We start from the raw sequence: 25,221 nt of genomic DNA, 5'->3' as shown, positions 1-25,221 counted from the left end.
CATAAAATTTCATGAAGTTCCAATGACCCATTTCAATTTTATAGCTTGTTTTGTAAGTAATCGAACAGTAAAAATATGAGGAAGTTTTTCAACTTAAAATTGATTTTTTTTTCTCGGACGTAATAGATGGATTTCAAAACTCCCATTTCTGGACACCTACATGTGTCCAATATCATCCCATATAGGTGGTTTTTTCGGGTTAGCTAGAAGGGCACCATCCCCAAAAATATCAACTGTGAAGGCTGACCACGTGTCTCTGGTCTAACCAGGACTTCTGTGAAATCATAAAGTTTTGGGAGAGCCACATTTTCACCTTTGCACTTTTTTCCTAAAAGAACCCTGCAGGTATTGCATATTCCACTTGGAACTCGTTAGTCAGAAAAGTCAAGTGTGAATGAAACTGATTTCTTGATTTGTTCAATCAAAAAACTTGTCAATTCTCGAGTACTTTTGTTCAAACATAGGAAACAAACTGTTTTCCTACAGTCATCATGTTTTTTAACAGAATTTGGCATATTTGCTTTGAAGTTAAAAAAAAGTTGTCATGCAGAATTTAACACTTCGTGAGGTTAGAATTATTTTGTTCTATCTCCCATTTTAAACGTTAAAAGAAAGTTTTGATTTTTTTCTATAAGTAAAAATTATTTAAAATTTTACTATTAGTTTTTTAAGAAATAATAACTTATTCTTTAAATAATTTATACTTAAAGAAACTATTTAGAAAAAAAATTTCAAAAAAAAATTTATTTTAAAAGTAATCATTACTTAGTAAAATTAACAATTCATTTTCTCCCAACGTTTAAAATTGGAGATATAACAAAATAATTCTAACCTGACGACTTGACTAAAACTGCTTTTTCCTGGAATTTCAAAAACTTGTTTAGAATTAAATATTACTCACTAGGGTTTCTTTATAATAACAAAATGTTTTTAATACAATTTCTGACTTATTTTTATGATTTATATTCCAAAGATACATATTGTACCGTTTTGCAAACTTTTTGGACAATGCCGAAAACTTCAAATTGAATTTTTTTCTCGGACGGTCATAAAAGATTTCAATTTTTGGATTTTTCATATCAGGAAGGTGTGTATATTGTTCCCACCGAAGGGTTTTTCCGGTGCTTTTCGGAGTAATTATTCTCATTTTCGGACAAGTATGAGTGGGAATGTTTCTCGTCATCTGGTGTTAGGACAAGAACCAGATGACGAGAAACATCCCCACACCTAATAATAGACATCAACATTCTAGAAAAAATAATGATTTTATTTTCTTCGAATAGCAATTAGTGTTGTGACGAAAACTAAAAGTTGTAACTAATTTAACTAAAAAAACCGTAACTAAATTTAGTCGACTAACTTTTCAGTAAAACTAAAATTAGTCGAATAAAAATTTAGTCTAACTAAAATTAGTCGACTGACATTTTAGCATAACTAAAATTAGTCGACTAACTTTTTAGTCTAACTAAAATCAGTCGACTGACATTTTAGCATAACTAAAACTAGTCGACTAACTTTTTAGTCTAACTAAAATTAGTCGACTTACTTTTTAGTCTAACTAAAATTAGTCGACTAAATTTTTAATTTGCGAAAAATATATTGTTACTGTTACCCAAAAATACTTTTAAAAATCTTGTTATGCGTTAATTGTGAAGTGCTTTGAGCGCTATGCTTTTAATTACAAATTGCTTTAAGTTACAATTTATCTGCAGGGCATCTATTTTAAGGTTCGATTTTCGGAGTTTTTGGAGAAAGATTTGCAACATAGACACTTGGAATATTGTAATAAAACCTATCTAATTAGTCCCCCGTTATTACTTAGTACTTGTTTTAAATTTCAATTAAAAGCGGTTCAGATCTGGATTTTTTCAATTTCTAATTAAAGTGAATTATGAATTAGAAAACAAATGTGAATTCAATTTATAAAAAAAAAATGGCGCCAAGTTATTGAAAAAGGTGTATTATGTGCAGAAGCATTTTCGGATTTCCTTAATGTAATACCTGCAATGATTTTTTGAGGTAATAATACGCAATTTATTTTGATCTACACTCATAAAAACGCAGATATTTATAGTGACAACAATAAGATTGAAACAGTTAGACAATTAATATTTTTTATCATTTCTATATTGTGTAATTTCTATATTGTATAATATCTTGTTCAATTTTCAATTTTGTTTTTCTTTTAAAAATTATCATTAAAATGCTAATAACTAATCATGTTTTCGTTATAAAATATCAGCTGTTTTTGACGGAGTTGAACTGCTAACAAACCAATTTTTATTTAATTCAATAAAAAAAAATTTGGGGCAATATTAGGTACAAACATAACATTTTTACAACCTAATTGCCACAAGTTATATTACGTATTTTAAATTTCTTAAAAATCAATAAATTTTAATGAGTGTCTTTAAATTGATTTATTTGTCATAATTCATATTATGTTTTTATAAATTTATGGTATAGGTTATTCAGTTTTTTTTAGCACTAAATCTTGTTATAGCCAACTAATATTAGTTTGACTAAGAAATTAGTCGAGTAATTTTACACTAAATTTTTAGTCGAGTAAATTTAGTTAGACTAAAATGTTAGTCGACTAACTTTAGTTGTACTAAAAATGTAGTCGACTAATTTTAATTAGACTAAAAAGCTAGTCTTTTGAAAACCGTCAAATTGAATTTTATACAACTTTTAACAATTATGAAACACGTTCACACACCACTTTTAGCGATGTCAAAGCTTAGTCTTGGACTTTGAAACATGTTAACCAGAAACATGTCGATTGTTTTATCTTTAATATAAGGAGCATAGAAACAAAATAAAGATGAAAAGAGAAAAAGAGAAAAGAAAAAAAATATATAAAAACTAAAAATATACGTAACACACTTCATCCGTAGAAAAGCTGTCTTCGTTAAGTCCCTTATATCGATTATCGCCATCCGCTTCCGCATTTTGCAAAGCAGTGTTAACAATACCTACTTCCGCTTTTAACAATTCTCTCAAAACCCTTTCCGTTAATCAGGTTAATCTTTTGAAAATCCCTTGTTTAAAACGAAAAAGCTCTTTATAAATTGTGTCATCTAACTTAATCATCATTATTGATTATCTATTTAACCATGTGGTTTGGCACATTTTGGAAGTTAAGTTCTCATATTCAATCAAAAAAAGGGGATCAGATGAATATGCCACTAACTATAAATCAGAAATTATTACTAATAGCAATGATTTGAGAGTTACCCCTGCCATTGCCAATATCAAAGTGACCAAAAGTTTATCAAAAGATATAACGTCCCAACAAAAAAATTTGATTTTTCATTTTTTTTCCTACACATAAAACATCATTTGAAATTCGCAATTATTTTCCTGTCAAAAGTGTTAGCACATAACAGTTGAAAGCACATATTAGTTGAAAATTTAATGGCTGTTTTGGTAATTATCAAAACATTCCTGCTAAGCAACCATTAAGTCAACCCTAAACACAAATTTTACTAAAAAATATAGTTAAAGCATACCAAATCAAAAAAACGATAAAATATTTTATCATTTTTCTAACAAATAATCCAACCATAAAAAGTTTCGAAATTTTTTTTAAGGAAAACTCAATTTTAAAAAATATTTCATAAAATAATCCAACGCTAGCAATAACTAATCTCATAGATTTGACTGTAAGTCTTATACCTCTATCACTAATTCCATTTGAAGTTCCATAATATTTCTCAGTCAATTTTTTTCTAATGATTTTCTCTGATCCTAATAAATGTTGAATTCCGTTATTCTTTTGTATTATGCTTCCAGATCCTTTTAAGGATATCGTTCCGATCCAACAACACAATTATCATCCACATCTCTACCCTTAGTAAGTGTACTATGCAAAGAAGCACTTGGTTTACAAATGAAGCAGTCAGCTACTAATACTGGATAAATTTTTGTTTAATATACGTAATAAAAAACTTTACAACAAAGTAGTTTGTTGATCAGTCTAGATATTGTATAAAAATATCATTTACCCAGCAAACATTTAGTCTAAAAAAGACGTCTTAAACATGTCTTTTAGACGTATTAGACGGTTTTTATACCTCTAAAAGACATCTTTTTTAGACTCGATGTTTGCTGGGTACCTTTTCAATTACTACACCCATATCTGAATTGTTCTGGATGGTGATGACAATATTGTCGACTTTTCAAATGATATAGCATTAGGGTTAGGGTTAGGACAAAGTGAGACTTAAAGACTCACTTTGTAAAGCATACGTTTTTACTTTTTTAATCTATTTAATTAACTTTTGAGCACCAGCATTAGGGAGATCAGATGGAGTTCAAAGAGCTGTTAATACACTTTATGCAATCGTTGGTAAAAAACTCGATGTAAGTCCAGCAAGCTAGCATTTTAACGAAAGTAAAATTCCTTGTGTAAAAATTACACATGGAACTTAACATTCGTCACAATGATTTTTAGCTCTAAAGGTGAATATAAAAACCTTTTGTAGTTTTATCTATGTTTAAAAACTCTATTCGTTGTGGATTCATTCTATGTTTATATTTATTCTTCTCTCTATTAGCTACTACATTATCTCTACAAACAAACATGACTTCAATTCTTGACAATTATTAGAATATTCTTTAAGCCATAAACTCCACTTGTGTACTTTTTCTTTCCATTTTTTATATACAACATAAAATTTCAAAATTTTCGGAGTTATTTGAAAAAATTCAAAATATATAATGGTAACTTTATATTATATTTATATATTACAAAATATTTAGTTAAATTGGAGATCAAAAGATTCTAAAGATTGATTGACGTTAAAGGATTTCGAAATATCGAATCAAGCTAGGTCTCATGATGATAACAGAAAAATTGTCTGAATGCTGTGCATGAAAAAATGCACAAGAAATCTTACAGAAACTCAACAGAAAAAAATTTTCTAAATGTATCATATAAGCATTGGTATTTGTGACAAAAGAGTTCCTCAAGATATTTCTGAGGCATATCAATCAGCCCATTGCTGAAATGATGAGGGTAACATTGGTTATTCTTTTTGATTTCTTTAAAATCAGAATTCAACCTGAAACAAGAGATAAAAGCTTTCGAGGCTTGATTGGTTATACAGGACGCTGAACTGAAACTAAATGAAAAAAAGCTATTGGAGAACATAAAGAGTTCGCAAGAAGAACCACGAAAGAGTTGTGCTGACTGTCGAGCCCTATCAAGCAATCTATCCTCAGAGAAAATCTTCTGCTACTTACCACACAAGATATTAATACAGTTGAACAAATAACTTTAGGCTTAACAGCAAAAAAGGATGCAACTTGGATGAGCGATCGAAGTTTCACAATCAAAGTGTCAACGACCTCTGAAATTAATAAAAAATGTTTTTTTAAATAGTCTTTTTTTTTTTTCTTATTATTATCGAGATTTTCATAATGCTTACCTCCACATACATATAATAAAAATTTTTCTTACAATTGTTAATTGCACGAAAGTCGAGTGTTCGCACTTTTCTGCGAACTAAGAATTTCAACTGATTGGTTTGCTCAAAGCCAGCTTAATAAATTTTATCAAATTCTGGTAACAATAAATTGGTTTTGATAATTAACCAAGAATCAAATCACGAGTATGATTTTTTCACAATGTGTGGAAGCAAATGTCAGATTTTTTCACACAAGCCTCATTCTATGATATCATCCATCAAATTGTAAGCAAAAGCAATTATTTTGTAAATAATCTTCTCTAAACATATAATTTTCTTGGCAAACCCGGTTGTTTTCTAAGGTGATAACGTCAAACAGTAAAAAATAATAGGAAAAAAATTTGGCGTATGTTAACAGGTGCACATTTTAATTTCATACTTCTTGCTTATATTGTTTTAATTTATAAAATCTAAATTATCAGCCGCGGAATAGCCTAATTTTATCATTTTGAAAAAGCGCACTAATGGGAAAAGCACTAAGCTATAGGTTTTGTATATAATCCGGATGATCTTCTACACCTGATCTTTTTTTTAAATCATCCCTACTGTATATAAAGTACCAAAACATTAAAACAAAGTCAATTCTTGATAAAGTGTTTGATAAATATTGTTTTAGAAGAAACTTTGATTTGAATTTCCCCTTCTCACCGTTCATTCTTAATCAAAGTGTCCGCATCTCACCTTTCATTTTTAATCATAGCACTTATTAAAGTAACTACCAAATCAATTTGATTTGTTAAAGTAACAATCCAATCAGTTTGATTTAACAAGTTAATCAAAGCTCAAGTGTTTATCAAACAAAAACTTTTTCCTTCATCAACCAATGCAGCCTCTCGATCTGGTTGTTTCCATCAAACCTAATAGTAATTTATTAACTACTTTTTGATTAATTTCTCAGAATTAATTGTTTGAGCAATCTCAATTTTACTCACCCCTAAGACAAGAAAGTCATTGAGGATAAAAAAAAGGGGAAAGAAAAAAAAACCAAGAAAATTAAATAACGAATACAAATATTATTTAAAACAAATGTATAAAAAAAATAACAATTGAAATATCCATAAACCGATATTGAAGTTTCTAACACCAGATAATTATACAGCATAACAAAAACAACCATTGAAAAGATGAATTATTTAATTAAAAAATGGTATAAACAAAATTACTCAACACAACCAAATGTTAAAGATATTAGGTTCCTTTTAAAAGTAGAAAAAATACTCTTTACTATCAAAACAAAACTATTTAGAAATAAATTTAACAATCGCCTATTTTTTTACAAAAACACAGTAAAATTTGTAGATTCAATATTTACAACACGCCGGCTAATCATAAGATTACTTTAGCCAATCATGAGCCTACCTTAGATAATTATGAGTGACATTAGCCAATCATGAGATATTTGGATTTCATCAGCGCTAAATAGCGAAGAAGTATTAAATTGAAGAATTTTTGTAAAAAGGTATGGAGCAAAAAAGTTAAAAACTTTCAGCTGAAAAAGAATTTGTTGCTTCAACTTCTTGCTTCAACTTCTTTTTTAAATCAACGTTTCTTAATAAAATAGCTAAAAGTCATAAGGTTAATGAGGCATTAGCTCAGCTTAACATTGGAATAAATCTTCTTAATAAAGAGCTTCTTTCTCAGGTATATAAAGTTAATTTCTTTATTATTTACCATATCATCATCATACTGTTTCCAACAAATTTAAAATCTAAATAGCTCTCAGCTGCTTTTTTTTTTTTTTTTTTTACTTAAATGTTATATCGCTTTTCTATCAATATTTTGAACTCATGTTTTATCCTTATTAGTTAATTTAATAGCGGTTTAAGAAACAGCCAATAAACTTCAAATTCTTACACATGTGTTTTAAAGCTGCTGTATCTTTGTTGAATTACCAAACTGCTGATGCCACTCTCATTTCTAGTTCACTTTTAAGCTAATATATTTTTTGGAGAGCGCAACTAAACAGTCCTGTTCAGCCTTTCATTGCAACTTTGGATTTTACCATCTAACTGCATCTTTAATAAGTTATCGTCACTAAGGTCATTAAAACCCTTTCAAATTATTTTGTGAATCCAAATAGGTATGCTAACTTTGGGAATAGAACTGCAGCTTCGAACACATTGTTCGTCATTTCTCCACATATATAAGCTACGTGGAGCTGAAGGAAAATGAATGTGATGCCTTGTCAAAGTAGTTGGTACATTTATAAAGAGCAGTAGGTATATTTTTCTTCATTTGGTAAAACAATCAAACCAAATTGTCAAGTAAACTTGCAAAACAAATGAATAAGGTTTAACAAACCTCAACCTAGTGCTTTATTGTGTTGATTGAAAAAGGTGTCTTCATGCATCCAAAGATTTTTTCCACCCACCTTTCTAAAGCTATAAATATCTCATAAAGTTTATGCAACTGGGCGTAATTACAGATGATAAAAAACAGCAACACCGCTTAGAAAGAAAAAACAACAACAGCGATAATAAAGAAAAAATAGTAATAGTTAAAAAAGTAAAGAAAAAACTTTGATACTGATGAACTAAAAGCAAAGATCTTTCAAGTTTAAGTGACGTCTTTTTGTTATTAAAATTCCTTTTGTTATTCTTTAAATATTCTTGCTTTCGTCATTTTTTTTATTTAGTGTACTTAGAAAGCGGCATTAACTTATAAACAACAAAATTTCAAGCTCACTGTTTTTCAATTTGTCTTTAATTAGTAAATGGCTAATGTGTATAATTCTAAATGATGGCAGTATAAAAATGAATGCATCCTCAATTAATATCCCAACCTTGTATATGGAGACCGGACTTTGGTTTTTCGATTTTTTACTATTAATGACGGTTAAAAGGAAATTTTTGTATAACTTATTTGAGATAAAATTAATTTTCTGAAGTTTATTGAAATAGAACTTTTTATGCGTTTAAAAACGCCAGGTTTTCGATGTGACAATTTCGGACACAGATTACGTTACGTTTGGCAAAGAATAAACTAAATGTTTCGCATATTCATGACTTTTACAGTCCCGCAACTTTGAATCTAAAAATATTCCCATAATTCTGAGGGCTTAGGCACAAAAATTGTATTAAAATTATTCGTACCACAGATTCTAATCACTTGGATGTTCGTGTGGCACTATGTAATTTAAATTACGAATGAAATATGTGCCCATTGGTAAAAAAAGAATCAAAATTATGTATAAAGTTGTGTCCGGGGGTTACCCTCCAATTTTGAAAGCTGTTCTTTTTCTTATATAACTTATTTTAAGTTTTGTGTTTTTGTTAAATATCATTTCTTTTTAGTTCAATAAATAAGTGTTTCTACTTTCATAAAAATATTTTTTCCACTTTATTTTCCGTTTGCATATGGGTAATATCTTTATTATTCTAAAGTGACTTAGGCTACCAACCTCTCCCCAATAAAGATATTGTTCTAAATGCTGATAATGTAAGATTATGTGCTATATTGTTATGAAAAGAAATTTAAATTACATGTTAGTACTTTTCGTTTACTGCTCCTATTTTTATATTTATAGAGCAGAATGGCGCCGTAAAGATTGTAGATTTCTTAAACAGTTTTGACAACACATAAATTAATAATGGCTTTAAATTAGTAATGCCTTTAAGTAGTATAATTGCGTATTTCTCAGCGTTTCAACATTACTCCTTCAGAATGAAGATTAAAGAACCACATTCTTCAATCAGCAACAAAATCAAGTCCTATAGCATTCTTACTATAATTCCTATTGGTCTATGGTTCAAGACCAGTAGGAATATTACAGTTGACAGCAATAGATTTACAACTTTTGTCCTTTACAAAATAACAGAAGCGGATCTCGAAACATAGAAAAAGTCCATTTCTATATATGGAATAAAAATAACTATAAAATGATAGCTTCTCTTACTCCTGGGCTGTTTCGCAAACTCTGCAATACGAATGCGGATGGTATTGACACTGCCTACTGGGCGTCTGATGTTTGCCCTGGACAAAATAAGAAAAGCATCTTTATTTATATAGTGAGTTTTTTGCTAATAATACAAGCACCAATTTCATTCAAACAGCTTAGCTTCACTTTCTAGTTTTAGGGTACACATTTCTGTCGTATGATCAGATATTTGAAACGTTTGAAATTAATAGAAAGGAAAATGGAGAGAATTTTCTCAAATCAACAAGTATTACGATATTTTTAGTTTACAAGGAACTGCAAAAATTTGTTGAATTACATCGTTCAAGATGCCGTTCAAAAAGAAGTAAAAGAGTCATTCAGAAGAGTTGGTAGCAAAGCATTCACATTTGATGAGGAAGAAGACACAAATTTTTATCATATCAACTCCTATACCCGAACAAATCCAAACAGGTCAGTTGAACGGCAAGATGGCAAAGCAGACATCAGAACTGAATTAAACAAATATCTTAACACTGCTTTGACTTCAAAAACAAAAAGTTCTTGGAATAGTGCAGACTAATGGCCAACACTTACTCTCTTCTCAAAAAACTTGAACGGAAAGTTTTTTGCATTCCAGCCTCGTCATCAGGAAGAGTTTTTTTCTGAGTTAACCGGCAGTCATGCAAAGAAATCTTCCTGTAAACAGTTTTAAAAAATCTGTGTCCTAAAGAATACTGACTTTTTACACTTTAATTTTCCAGCATTTGATTGGTTTAAAAACGAAATAAGAAACTGATTTATTTTTTTTGGTTTATTATTGCTGTTATTTGGAGAAAAAAACGCTTTAACGCTGAAAATTTGATTATTCTTTAAAAGTAATGTAAGAATTTAAAGCAAGAAAACTAATTGTTTAAACAAGAAAACAAAAAAAAAAAAAAAAGAATTGACAAGATTGAAAAACTTGAAAAACTCAAAAAACTTGATTGAAATAAAAGCTAACGTTATAAACTTACATTGTGTATCAAATTTTTCTTCAAATTTTGAGAATTAAAATAGTTCGAATGTTTGATAATCAAATAGTTCAAGTTTACACCCGACCTTTTCAAGTTTATCAAATTTCAAACTCTAGGCCGCTTGCCCCTAAATGAATCCTTTTTGTAATTTACTAAGCAAGACGGATAGGACCTTACCACAGCTTTAGTTACTTTAGTTACCATAGTTAACACAGCCATAGTTGCTTAGCATAGTTACTTTATCCTTACCAACTACTTGTCTTTTTCTTATTGTCAAATGGCAGTAATAGTTACAATGATAGTAAATGGAATTCGGTCAACAAAAAGAATAAAAAAATAATGAAGCGCTGTTCCTAATTAAACAAATAATGGCAGGTTGTTTGATCAGTTACGGCTATTTATCTATTAAATACAAATTTGCTTGTAACAAATTTAATTATTTTCAGTTACAAACTTGCTTTAAAAAATAGAAAAATTAATACATTATAGTACATAATTAATACATTATAATAATTAATACATACAACAATATTCCAAAAAAAAACAGTTAAACAAAGTTAATTCTTAAATAGCCGTTGTAATGAAATAAGAACTTTAAGTGAATTAAGCAAAGCATTTACAACAATTTAAAACAAACAAAAAAGCAAAGCATTTAAAACATTTTAAAACGCCCGAAGCATGTTGTTTGAGATCGTTGTGGCTGCACAGATTCTCCAAAAACTTTGAACTCTGCTACATTTTTAAAATAATAAACAAGAAAGTTTTCTATGTATTTCCTACTAAGATCAGCATCAGTGACATTCATTATATTAAATGTGTTGACTTGATAATCCCAAATCTGTGCAAAGTTAGAATTTAGTATTCTATTACTAAGATGTTTGCTTAAAAAACTATTTAGTGAAACCCCAATCAAAGTTTTCATCGATTCTAAACCGTAATCTATTATTGAGGCACCCTTTACGTACTTAATCCAATTCATGACATGAAAATACTGAACAGTTTCTGTTACGGCAACGAGCTTACTCATTTTTATAAAGTCCATTCTGGTGAAAAAATCCATTAGGTTGGACCAATCAATTGTGTGCGGTTTCTTTGACTTTACATACTCCAACAACTCAATATTTGTCGCACTCATTTGTCCACATTTAAACTCAAGGCTTATTTGCTTGCCTATAATAGAACGTTTTAAACATTCCATTCTCTCAAGCATGAACGTCTCCATAGATAACTTTAGCGTCGAATTGTAGTAAAACCTGGTGTCAGAAAAGTTAAAAAAGAAATAGAAGTTTTCATCTGCAACTTTTAACTGGAAGTTTTTTTCTGAGACTGAAAACATCGTCAAGTTGCCACAATGGAGAGCAGATTCGGTTTCTTCAAAAAGAAATCCCGTGAACAAATATCTCGCATATTCCACTCTGTCGACCTCGTATCGCATGTTTGCCAAATCTTCGAATAGAGCCGTTTTTGAAGGACTCTTATGAGCTAAACTCCATTGATTTGCTGCTTCTGTTACTGAAAGATAAGAATCTTTCCAAAACTGAATGAAATATAACTGCTCCTGATCTAAAATAGATTCTTTCAACAAAATCTCGCAGGCTTTAACAAACTCTTGGTGTGTCTCCTTGCTCCATGCTGAAGAAAACCAAACTTGAAGAATGGATCGACAGCTGGAATTGTTTTCTAACATTTTTTTAAGAATCCAACACCTCGCAATAGAGCAGACTGCTGAATCTACACCAACAAAGTTCAGACATCCATCTTTTTCCGATCCATTAATCTGAGCAAACAAAAGCTCAGAGAAATCAACACAACCAATGGACACATGGCATTTTCCATAGCAAAGAGGGTAATTTGGAAAGTTAACGTTCTTCATTGAAAAAAAAATGTTTGTTTGAGTATATGTATATTTTTGTGATATTGGAAATACTTTTCCCAAAGGTTGAGATTGAAAAAATGTTGGAAACATCGGATGAAGCATTACGTCTTCGAATCTTTTTCGCATACATGTTTCATTTTTATAATTTTCGTGTACTAGGTTTGCCAAGTCATCTATTTTAGACGAACTACAATCCATCATCACTGCTCTGCTACTAAACTCTAAGAAGTGAGAACGTAATACATCAATTCCAAGCATATCATTAGGAAACATCTCTTTGTATTCTTCAAAGAACTGTGAAAGTTTAGGTTGAAAAGATGGCTGTTTTTTTTTCAGTTTTTCTTCAATATTCTTTACATAGCTTTTAACTGTGTCGTGATTTGGATGCGAACTCAGATATATTTGAAAGTCTTTCAGCGCAGCGTAAAAGATATCTAATTTGTGAAACAAAATACCTCTTCTTAGAATGAGCCCTTCCGAATTTGAATTTAAAAGAAGTCCTTTTTTACAATCCATCAAACCCAACCAAAACAAGTTCATCTTTGTAAAAATAGCAGCCCTTTTCAAAAAGAGCTCGGCATCACTTTTGTCCCATTCGCCAACTTGCAAAGCTTTCGTGTAAGACATCAATGCAGAGTCGTTACTGCCAGTGGCATATTCATTTTCCCCCTGGTTCTTAATGAGAGTTTTATCATCAGCTTTTACTTTTAGCAACTCCAACTCAATATTGTCGGCTTCTTGGAAGTTGTTCGCTTTTTTGAAATATTCTTGAGCAGCTTTGAAATCCCCGACAGCTTTGAATACTGTTGCTAGCCTCAAACAGCATTTTAGTGTGATCTTAGAAGAAGGATCTTGATCTTCTGTTGTTAGCAGGGCTTTTAGACAATAGTCAGCACATCTCCAGTAATCTTTCTTCTGAAAGTAAACATTTGATAGATTGCTGACAATGATCATGTTTTTATCGTCAATATTAATGGCGTTGTTGTAATGCTTGATGGATTTTTCATAATCTTTAGTATTGTAAGCAGCATTTCCCAACAATTTCTCTTTATTTACAAGATCGGCTAATCGGTTTTGCTTTTCGATTAGAAACCTTGTTGATAACGTATCAAATAATTCCCACATAATTACTACGCTCACTATTTCTACCTTGCCAATGATGTCTAGGCCAGCCCTTTCTACATTAGCGATTTGTTGAAAGTGATTCTAAAATATTCTTATAGAAACATTTCTGCCAATTATTTGAAGACAAATGGATTTTTTCATAAAAATCTTAAAAAAATTCAGTTTTTGAAGTGGTTTCCATGACGGCGTATTATGAAAAAGCTTTCCATTATCATACTCACGCACTTATTTTAAAAAAAAAAAAATCCTATCTCCTGAGTTACGCATTCTCAGAAAATTTGATTATATTTTGTTTAATGGTTTTTAAGTCTTTTTTTAAGTCAAAATTTTTTGATATTTAACGTTAGCATGTTTAGTTATTTGTTTATTTTACATCTAATAAGTTGGTTCATATTTTTACCAAATATCTTTATTTGCTGTATAGTAGTTTACTCGCAATAAGCACAGAGAAAAAATTCCTTTCAGACAAAAGACTCTTTTCTCACAAACATCGCGTTTTATTTATACCGGATAATAATCCACAGATAACGCATTGAGGGAGATATTTTATTTTGATAAATTGATAAAAAAAAAAAAATTACAACAAATAATTAAACAAGAATTAATAAAAGTATTTGCAAATAATCTTACATATAAATGCAGTATTTATATATGTAATTGTTAATGTATAATGTAACGCAACAATAAATAACATAATACAATAAATAATAGAATAAACAATATAGTATTAGAAATATAATAATTTAAAATCAAGCGCATTGCACTATTTTTATTCAGCTTTCTAACTTTCAAATCTTAATATACTTTTAAAATCACTCAAGCGAACATACTATCATACCATTTCAATGCATTACTATAGACTCTACCGTATTTTTGAACCGAAAAAGTAAAATGGTTTTAGGCCGCAAACAGTTGGATTACCAAAAAACTACATTTCATAAAATTGTCCACGTTATAAATACCAAATTTCAAACTTAAATTTACAAAACTTTAAGCGTGATTTTTAAAGAATAAACAAATGAAATAGAGCTAACTGATCAAGCAAGTTCATCGGTTGGAAAATAGGACGAGGGGAAGGGGGGGGGGGGGGAGCTGCTTTGGTATTTCTTGAATTTGAGCTTTTATTAGATCTTGGTAAACGTTGATTTTTTTTTAAAAGCAGGTTATTTTAGGGTTTGTGTGAGCTTTTTTAATATACAGTTCTTTAATTCCTATTTTTGGTCAACCAATGAGCACGAAAATGATATGTTTAGATTTTTATTTTTAGATTTTTGATTTAAATATGTGTTAAACCATTGGCCACTGGCTGTTCATTTTCAGCTGTAAAAATATTCAAAAACTACAAGAATGGTTAAAGAAAATAAGGTTATTTGTGAGTGGGAGAAAAAAGAGGTGGTCAGTGGAATGAAGTTTCTAAGATTAATAAGAAACAGTTAAGTGTGGTCATTAGTTATAATCAGTAACGAAGTGGAGCGCGTTCGCACATATTTAGAAAAATAGAAGAGAAGGAAAAGCGAAATATATGAACCAGAATATAATGTTGGAAGCTCAATGAACAGAAGTGGTATTGCTTCTAATTCATCAAATATGTCTAAAGTAATTGTTTTCGTTAGTTCAAACTCCATCCTTAAACTCAAGAAGATAAACTGAAACCTTCTAATCTGAACATTTTTGTTGCCAGAGCATTTAACATTATTTAGTTGAGCAGGTTACTCGTTTTTTCTTTAGATTTTTGTAAATATTTTTTACGAAGCACATAAAAACTTCAATTGAAAACAGATGTTTTTACTTTTGGATAATCACAAGTCTTATACAAAATGTATTGATTTATTGGATTCTCTTAGAGAAAATGAAATCAGGATAATATTACCACCTCACACTTCCCATTAATTATAGACGCTTGATTGCATATTTTCAAGCCACAAATATTTTTAATACTAAAGAATGCATTACATGGTTGAGCAGTTCTCTTGGACTTCAAATAAGAGTTGATTAAGTTGGAGTTTGCTGATGCCGATTTTTTCTCATAACACTGCTTTTTGAGGCTTTCATACAGGTACCTTCAATGCTAACATCACGGAATCTAATGGTGGAATACAGTAATACCGAAAACCGGGCGACTGGTCAATACTTTTGGTATTGAATACCGGTATTAGAAACTTCAAATATCGGTAAATCGGTATTTAAATGGCAGTGTTTTTATATATTACTTTTAAACAATATTTGTGTCCTTTACTTACTTTTTTGGATTCTTTTTGCTTTTGTTTTTTGCTTCCTTTTATTTTTTATTTTTTTAAATTACTTTCATGATTTAGCGGTGAGTAAAGTTGACTCAAACAAGAACCCAAAACCTAAAGCGCTAAAAACCTCTAAGGTACTACCAACGTTCAAAACTTGTGACAAAACGTACTCCGCAAAAGAATCACCCTTGAAAAATTTCTCCCAAACAAAGACCTTATGGAAATTGATAATACGACGAATGAAAATAACAAATACTGACGAACAGGAAAAGCGAAGCAACACCGACAAAAACAAGAAACCGGATACTGAAAACCCAAGCGATACAAAAAGGAAACCTCATAGGATCTGACAATGTACACAAACTATATCAATTATAAGTGACCGCTGAAATAACTAAACAAACACAAACTGAATAGATTCGGAGACTAAACTCGACACCCTTGACAACGAGTTTAGAAACAAATACAAAACCAAGTTCAAAAATGATTACAAAATTTATATCGATGATAACATCGGGAATGAGAGGCAGAAAAAGACTGAGACAAATCCTAAACATAATATGGAACTCAGAAAACGACATCATATCACTGCAGGAAACACACATTACCCATTGACATATAACAAAATGGAAACTAGCTAATACTTGATAAAAATATAAGCGGACACACTCTACCGCTTAGAAACTTGTACTCCCCATAAGGAGGAAGTGTGAAAAGACAAAAAGAGAGATAAAAGCTGAGGACGGCCTTTAGTAAGGCGCTAAAAGACAGGACGGTACCGGATAATATTCATATGCTAGCGGGCGACTTTTACATGACAGAAAGCCAACAAGACAAAAAGCCAAACAACCTGCAACGAGTACACGCAAACTTGCCTACAGCATACCTCCCTAGATGAACTTAATGGTCTTTTAAACATAGAAGACATCTTCAGAAAACAGCATCCATTCAACCAACAATTCACATTCCACACTGATCCAAATAATATTGACGGAAAGCTGCAACATCCCACTAATTACAATCACTTTCAACAGACAAACGCGAGGGAAAAGCCGGTGGATAATGAGCATCGACCTGCTTTAAGACAATGAGTAGGTAACACTGCTCACAAGCACAATAGAAAAACAGAAAACAAAAACACTTGAGATAAAACAATTGAGATACGGCTTTCAAATTCGTATATTTCTCGTTCAACTTTAAAAGCCGTCAGTTTGACAACGTATCTAAAATTACACAATGTTGAAATCCGTTTAGCTTCGAAAAAAAGTTAATTCAACGATTATGAAAGCTGCAGAAAGGTTATATTAATCGACCTTGAAGATCTTTAAATAGTGTTAAAACTTAGTTCAAGCGATGTTGAAAGGCATAAAAAGATGTAGTTTTAACTTTCATAGATTTTGGAAACCTTTCAGAATCGTAATTTTAATTTTTATCGACTTTGAAAACCTTTAGAGTTGCTGAAACTTTATTAAAAACGATGTTGAGAGCCTCAAAAAGTTGTAAATAAAATTTTTACGATTCAGAAACTGTACAAATTTCTTTGCATTATAATTAACGAATTGAAAACCTTATGACTTTGTATATGTTATTTAGCACAATTTTAACATTGTAAAACATCCCTTAATTATGGCACAGAGGCGTCGCTTTTTGACATAATCATTCTCATCACTAGGGAAAAAAAGCTTTTGTTGTGTGCAATATCTGCTTGAAGGACCTAAAAATGACTTCTAGGTCAACATCGACCCTGGGTGGTTATCTGCAGCCCAACCACAAAGCTAAGTACATCGAAATGTTTCAGAATCAAAAGATACGAGATGAGGGAGAAGCTAGAAAGGAGGACAAATTTGAAGAGATAAAAGGTGAAAGGAAGCAGTGGGCAATGGTAACTTAGTTATGTAATGCATGTTACGATGCGATGTAGCGAAGTTATACAACTTCATGTCAAATTTATTTGATTTTTTATTGATGATAACGACGGTATCCGAAGTTAAATCAAACTTAACAAATGTATACAACTTTTTTAGCTCACAGTTAAAGAAAAAAGGCGCTAAAACTCCGGAAGAATCTGCGCTACCCAACACAGAGCACTACTCAACGTGGTGGTGACATGGTGCTCATGACTTACCTTGCAACTGGTAATCAGCCTTTCTCCATGTGCAGCTCAATCCCGTTCCAAAGACAGCTTGCCCACTTTAGCTCGAGGTTTAAGGTTAAAAGTGGTACCTGCATGGCTCTCCTCAAGTTACCTTTCCTCTATAGAAACCTTCAAATGGCCATGAAGAGCATATATGACCAGGAGCTTCCTGATTGCGACCGAGTTGCAATCAGCACTGACTTCTGGACCTCACGTAACGATGATCCATTCATGGCGGTGACTCTTCATTTCATCCTCAAGAAGTAGGTTCTCCGAAAGGTGACTGTTGGAGTTGTTTTATTTCCAAATAAGCTAACTGATGAGAACATTGCCACTCAGTCTGACAACTTCGCTAAAAATATTAGGCCACTCAAAACGGTTTAGAAGCGAATTCTTGTGTGTGACAAAGCTTCAAATATGAAAGCTGCACTGAGGGAGTCAGAGATTATTGTTGATCTTAAGAGTGGTTCAATAACACAAATTGACCACAAGCTAAACGTCGCCCTGGAAAGGACTGTCATTAAACAGGCTGCTATCGATGCATCCAAGACAATCTCCACCCGAGTCCATCACTCTGCTGAAGGGAGGTTGAAAAGGAAGTGCCTTGAGATGAATGGTAATATTTTTAACATTATAAGTAGGTACAAATACGAATAGTTTTTGACTTTTATCAAACATTTTTTAATTTCATACGAAGTTTTCTAAGAATTTACGATTTCATGCGAAGTTTTATGCCAATTTTGTTTTTAGATTTTGTTTCAGTGCCCAATAGAAAGCCACTGCCCATTGTGCTACTAGTCGGAACTTTGTCCAGATGATGCTCCTTGACATCGCCAGATGATGATTAGATGCGATAATAGATTATATGAAAATAACTTTTTTCACATGATTGTTAAGTAAATGCAAGGGTCTTTACATATCTTTGTTTATATTCTGTATTTCTATAATATTACTTTACTTTATGCTGAAACATTTTATCAGTTAGAAATTAGAACTTTGAAGAGAGAACTTAATTAGAATCAATGAGAAGCTGCATGTGTTCCATGAACCTGAACAAAGGTAACTTCTCATTGATTGTAGTTCTTTTAAAATCTGAGGAAGGAAGAAGAAGTCTAGGAAAATAGAACGGAAGAGTAATAGCACAGCTACATACAAGTTCACTTTAAAATATAGCTATTAGTAGTTTAAATTCAAATAATTAAACTTGAACTAAAAGTAATTGAGCTTTAAACCTGAACGAAGTCATGCGACTTTCGCTTATTTGCTTATTCGTACGCAATTGTTTCGTTTACTTAAGACATATACCAGAAAAAATCTGCGCGTGTTCTGATGTAGTGTTTACGGAAACCGTACATCATTTAAAATAGCTAATTGTTTTAAAATGTGACTGTATTAATGTTGTTCAAAATTTAAACAACTCTGTTATTAAAACAATTAGCTTTAATTGAAATGTCATCAAATCAAGATAAAAAGCGAGAAAAAATTTTGCATTTTCTCGTTGAAAATCCTGGTGTATCAAACAAAACAATTTCTAAAGAGCTGCAGATTGCTTTGAGAACAGTGCAGAGCGTTGTGAAACGATTTAAGGACACTGGTACAATCATAAGAAAATCAGGAAGTGGAAGAAAAAAATGTTTTTGAGACGAGATCTTGGTAAAAAGGTAAAAGATGCCTTGGACAGAAAACCGAAGATTTTTGTTCGAACATTAGCGAATAAATTTAAGACAAGTGCTTCCACTTTACAAAGAGGAAAGAGAAATTGTGGTTATAAATCTTATAAAAAGAAAAAAGTTCCTCGTCGTGAAGAAAAGCAAGAAAATATCGCAATTCAATGTTGAAAGCTGCTCTATAAAATATTATGTGCTAAAAAATCTCGTTTGATTATTGACGATGAAACTTATTGTGCTGCATATATCCGATCTCTTCCAGGACACCAATATTATTCAGCAATTAATCGCAAGAATTTGAATTCCAAATATAAATGCATTGGAATGCAAAAATTCGCTAAAAAAATTCTTAGTTTGGCAAGCAATTTGTGAATGTGGTGAAAGAAGCTCTTGTTTTGTGACTACGGGAACAATTAACACCAAAGTATACATAAAAGAATGCCTCAAGAAACGTTTTTTGCCTTTTTTAAGAACACACACGGGTAACCCGTTACTTTGGCTCGATTTAGCATCATCTCACTACTCTGGGACAACTTTAAACTGGCTTAGAGAACATAAAGTAGATTTCGTTGAAAAACACTGCAATCCACCAAATTGTCCTGAACTACGCCCTATCGAAAGATATTGGGGTCTTGTCAAAAGAAAACTAAGGTTCAATGTAAAAGAAGCCAAAAGCATTAAATACTTCAAAAATAAATGGATGAGAGCTACCAAGAAAGTCCGGCCGAAGACTGCGCAAAAGCTGATGTCGAGTGTAAAACGCAAAGTGTGTGCGTTCTCACGTACAAAACTTTACAAACTTTCTTAAGTGAAATTTAAAAATATTAATATATGTACTTTAAAAATATACATAACATTCTATATCGAAATACAATAGTTAGATAAATATCCTTTTTAATGTCCGCCCAGATTTTTTCTGGTACATGTCTTTAACTATTTCGAAAACAGATATATTTTCGGAAGCGATTTCAAAAGCAGTAAGAAAATTTAAATAAGTTTGAAACATGCCGTTTTCGACTTTATGCAACTTTTTACGATTTTGAAAACAGCGAAAATATACTTTTTTTGAATAAGTTCGACTTTGAAAACCGTCAAACTTAAATTTATACAAATTTGTAAGATTTTAAAACAGGTTCACTCGCATCTTTTAGCCACGTTGAAGCTTTGTCTTTGAAACACGTCGAACTCGATTGTTTTATCTCTTAAAAAAACCACATTATAGTGACATCACAGAATAGTGGAAAACACCAAACTAAAAAAAAAACTAAAGACAATTAAATACGCAAAAGCACAAGCGAAAAAGAACGGAATAAACAAAAATTCCTTCAGAAAACGACTGAGAAACACGATTGGAAAAAAAGGAATATTAGGATGAGACAACAAAATCAGCCAACAGCTAAAAACGAAAATTGAAAAAATGGAGAAGAAGAAAGAGGAGAGAGCAAAGATATGCTTTGAGAGATCTTTTACAGCAAGAGCCAAACACTGGCTTCTCCCCTCTCTCTGGCATCCTTTACTTCCCTTTCAACCGATTTCAAAGCTTTTTGATTTCCAATAAAACAAACCTGAGCTAGTCTAAATCTTGGAGGTATGAACAAATGCATTTTATTACAGACATCAAACGCTAAGTTTTTGGGTGTCAGCCTCGGTTGTTAAGAATTTTTTTTGACAGTAGTAGTTAGATATTGTACATGATTAAAATTGTATGCAAAAGATGTAAATAAAAGTAAGGCAAGAGAATAAAAGAATAAAGAAGTTTATAATTAAATATTGTCAGTGATAAAATGGTTGAAATCGTTTAATTTAAGCTAAAGCATTGAAATGTTAACTTTTAACTGTCAAAGCTTGCAAAACTGCACAGGGCTGCAATTAACTGTGCCAGTTAATTGCAGCCCTGTGCAGAGCTAGAGAGATCTTAAGCGTGAAAAAACTACCTATTAGTTTCAAAGCTATTTTTGCCTTAACTTGATGATGCTTCCATTGACATTCCTATTCACTTATTGATAGGGTGTAACTTTTACCACTAAGCGATGACATGTAAAACTATTAGAGCGGTTGAAGAGTGTCCTTTATCTTCCTCATCTGTTCTAAAATAGGTATTAGGCGGTCAGATTCATTCTAAAATAATTAACTTAGTACGTTGACGAAAAAAAACATGAATTTGTACGTTGATGTTAATTTACATTGAAGTGTATAAGATTTGTGTAGCAAGATAGATGAGCCAAGAAAGTACTTAAAGAGTTTTAAGAGCGAGGACAGAATGAAATCAACTGAAAAGTGCGTTATACATTAGTTCGAAAATGACAAGATATAGAAAGCAACCTTAAAATCCGCTTTACTTTTTTGCATTAGTATTTTTATTTCATTTTCATTTTATTTTGTATTAAGAGCATCATTCTGCTCAATCTCGGTTTCAACTTGACAGACATCGTTTTCGAAATTATCATCTTTCTCTAAGCAATCGAGTTCAACAACGACCTCCGCGGGAACAAATCCTTGGGCAGGTCAGAAACATATTTTTGTGTTCCGTAATTCAAAACGACCTTTAAGTTTGCTCCGCAAAACGATTTATCTTTTCCTTCAATAACTTCCACAACTTCAATCTTTCTCCATTACCTTTTGGGTGTCGAATTCTCGTCATTAAATACCATAATGTTATTTACCATTAACACCTTTTCTTGTTTTCCATCTTTCAACTTGTGATCTAAATGTTGTTATTTTTGTTCATTCAGGTAAACATTACTGAAACACTTAGAATAATCATTAATTCAGTTTCTTAGATAGACAACTGCCAAATCAAAACATAAGTTTGCGTCCATTTTCTGTCATCAAATGATTTGTCCGCGCATCAAATGAGAGTAAGTAAACGCTTTATCTATATCATCTTCACTCATGTTGACAAGCGGACAATTTTTTTTTTTACAGATTAACCATTATAAAACTAGGCAGCTTTTTATAAGTCACGAGGTATTTTCTTATAAACTTTTGAAAATTTGTTTTAAGTCTGAGTGTTATAGGTTAAGCAATGCCAACGGATCGAAAGTTGATGCCCAAATTTTAAAAGTATTCCTTTTGGTTTCAAGCTCAAGAGATTTTTTTGTGCTTATTAAATTGGAAAGTAAATTCATCATTCTAAGTATCCCATTTAATTCTCAAAGCGTTTATATTCATGATTACTTTTGCCCAATTGATGTTTCCGTTTAATAAATATATTTTTATTTTCTCTTTAAAATCAAAATAGAGTTGTAATTCATGACTCCTTGCTCAGGTAGTCTTTTATTTTATGTATGAATACCTGAAATGGTAAAGTCATTTGTGTTACTTTTAAAACTAAGGAAATAGTTTTGTTGCACATTTTTATTTAACGGCTCGTCTTTAAAACTTTCGCTACGTACATTTTTACTGTAACTTGATTTCAAAACATATTTGGTACAAGAATCCTTGGCTTGAAATCCTCCATTGTAATTTTCATTCCGGCAAACATTCGAGAAATTAAATATCATTCTAGATATCATCATAAATATCATTCTAGAAGTTAAATATGTATCAGACCTTCAGGTAGTTTTACTTTTTGGGAAGTAATTAAAAAAACAGCCATAAGCGGTTGTTTCTAGTTTTTAGCCATTCAAGATTAAATACGCAGCTGTCTTTATAAATACCCAGCTTTATTTTCGTAAATCTTATTGGCGACTTTCATTTCAGCATAATTGACATCTTTAATTTCAGTAAACTTTAATAGGTGCTAAAAGATATGTATTCCAAAACGACTAGTCCAGGTTTGAGTTTCCTATTGACGAATTTCTAAACTAAACGGCAGCCCTAAAATAAAATTAAAGCTGAGAGCCCTAAAATAGAAGTAAAACTAATTGAAAGCTCTATGATAGTTGCATAATTAAATGAAAGATCTATATCAGTAGTAAAACTAAATGAAAGTCCTAAAATCGTAGCAAAACTCAATGAAAGCCCTATATTCGAAGTAAAGTTAAATGAAAACCATAACATAGTAGCCAATGCTTAAGTATAAAATCTCTTTTAGATAGTTAAGTTACTGTATATTTAAACCTTCATGCGAAACAGTTATAAATTATTGGTCCCAAAACCCTGCCTTAAGCGAGGAGAACAGCGGTATACCTTTCAACAAACTTTTCGCGTTTCAATACAAATGGCGTCAGGTCGATTTGTGTTGAATCGTAGTGCAAGTTGTTGGTAAACGGTGTAAAAGGTTGCGCTCAGCAGTACCGAACAGAAATACGACCTCGGTAAATGCTTTGGTTATTTCTGAATCATTTTTCAGTTGGATTGCTTCTTTAGGCTTGTACTTTCAAAGAAAATCTTGAAGCAGAGATTTAGCAGCTTTCGAACCTTTGGTATGCAGATAAGTTTTTGTTTTTTAAACTTTTGATTGGTATTAAATTGAACTAAAGAATTATTAAAATCCTTTTTTGGCAAGCGTTAAGTTTAGCTTCGCAAATTATTTCAAACTCTCTTAATGCTGGGGGACTAGACTTAGTTCAAACTAAGCATCGAGGTTTTGTTTTTCCATTATTTACAAATAATAACGAATAAACGCACGAACTTCAGCACCAGCCATTTGAAATAAATTGAATTTCAAATAATTCACACTTTAAAGTTCACAGAATTAAAAAATTTCAGAAAATCGCTTGCGATACCTAACAGACCTTGATTTATTTGAACCCTTTTAGAAATTGCGCAGAAATATTGCTTGATCAAAATCCACCAAACTTACTTTTCAAAAGTAATATGTTTGTCATGAATATAAGCTTGCCCCACAAAAAAGATTGCTGCATTGAAGGAATAGGTATAGAAAATGTACTTTATTCGATACTTTTTGTTATTAACGGAAAAAGCAAACCCCAATGCTTATATCAATTCGTTTTAGTTTGAGTTGCTTAGGCTTAAGGTATTTGTTGTAGAGCTGATTCAAAATCATAGCCATGAATTACTCCAAAGCCTTATTGTAACCCAAAGTTTGACAACTTCAACTTAAAACCATTTGAAATCTCTAACTCCCATTTGTTTACACTTTGCAAAAGTTCACTCCAATATACGGCCTAAAACTTAATGTTTTATAGCATTTGACATGTTCCTTTATTTTCTTTCAACTGATGTAAATAAAGAACGTCATTGTAAACTTTAAAAAGCTCCGCAAGTTTCAACTGCGTTAAATAAATCAATAAATTATCACGCGAAGTTCTTTATTTCGTTCTCAGCATGTTCGTATTCAAAACTTTGATGGCTTTTGAGTTCAACTTTTAAACCGATGTGACAAAACGAAACAAAGAAAATCAAACTTACATTTACGTCATTTAGCTCTTGTGATAACACGGAATGCAGAGATGGCTTCCTGCAGGTTTCTTTCCATCTCATTCTTTTCACATTTAAGGAGATCTTATTTAATTTCAAGAGTTTACGGTCGAATGAAGTCACACCTGCTACACCTGCACCCAATTATACGTGGCCTCTTGGCTTACTATATTCACAGCCGTATATCTTATATATTTGAGGGAGTTATTAAGAGACCGGTTTTTAATGTTACTGACACAAAAAACTGCTTAAGTGTTATTTTAAAATCTATTCTTCTTGAAGAATTTACTTGTTTAAAGAAGTTATATTAAAAATGGTCAACAAATGTGCTGTGCCAAAATGTTCATCCGGATATTTAAGCAACAAACATAAGCAAAATGCATAATTTCATTTTCCATCAGACCAAAACTTAAATCAACTTTGGATACGATTTGTTAATTGTTCAGATTGGATTTCAATAGAGCATTCTGTTTTATGTGAACTTCATTTTGAA

The 25,221-nt window shown here is 31.3% G+C and overlaps 1 protein-coding gene, 1 long non-coding RNA gene and 1 pseudogene across 3 annotated transcripts; 1 reads left to right on the top strand and 2 right to left on the bottom strand.

Moving 5' to 3' along the window:
* LOC149880227 (uncharacterized) overlaps positions 1 to 25,221 on the top strand; it is a 50,363-nt pseudogene that overhangs the window by 8,801 nt on the left and 16,341 nt on the right.
* Positions 5,788 to 10,644, bottom strand: LOC149880231 (uncharacterized). 2 transcript variants are annotated; one of them, XR_016446495.1, is made up of 3 exons: positions 10,539 to 10,644; positions 9,367 to 9,443; positions 5,788 to 7,852 (listed from the first exon to the last, which is right to left on the bottom strand). It is a non-coding gene; the product is annotated as an uncharacterized LOC149880231 (long non-coding RNA). The 2 variants fall into 2 exon arrangements; XR_016446496.1 differs by lacking the exon at positions 9,367 to 9,443 and having other exon boundaries at positions 10,539 to 10,619.
* Positions 10,747 to 13,520, bottom strand: LOC149880230 (uncharacterized). Its single transcript, XM_090070893.1, has one exon. It carries the CDS (start codon positions 13,360 to 13,362, stop codon positions 11,014 to 11,016), a length of 2,349 nt encoding a protein of 782 aa, XP_089927019.1. The 5' UTR covers positions 13,363 to 13,520; the 3' UTR covers positions 10,747 to 11,013.

Source organism: Hydra viridissima, unplaced genomic scaffold (assembly GCF_058129835.1).
Source record: "Hydra viridissima isolate aposymbiotic clone 2 unplaced genomic scaffold, HvirCarnegie_v1 scaffold_13, whole genome shotgun sequence".
Lineage (NCBI taxonomy): Eukaryota > Metazoa > Cnidaria > Hydrozoa > Anthoathecata > Hydridae > Hydra > Hydra viridissima.
The sequence above is the reverse complement of the archived record's forward strand: the minus strand, read 5'-3'. Positions and strand labels throughout refer to the sequence as shown.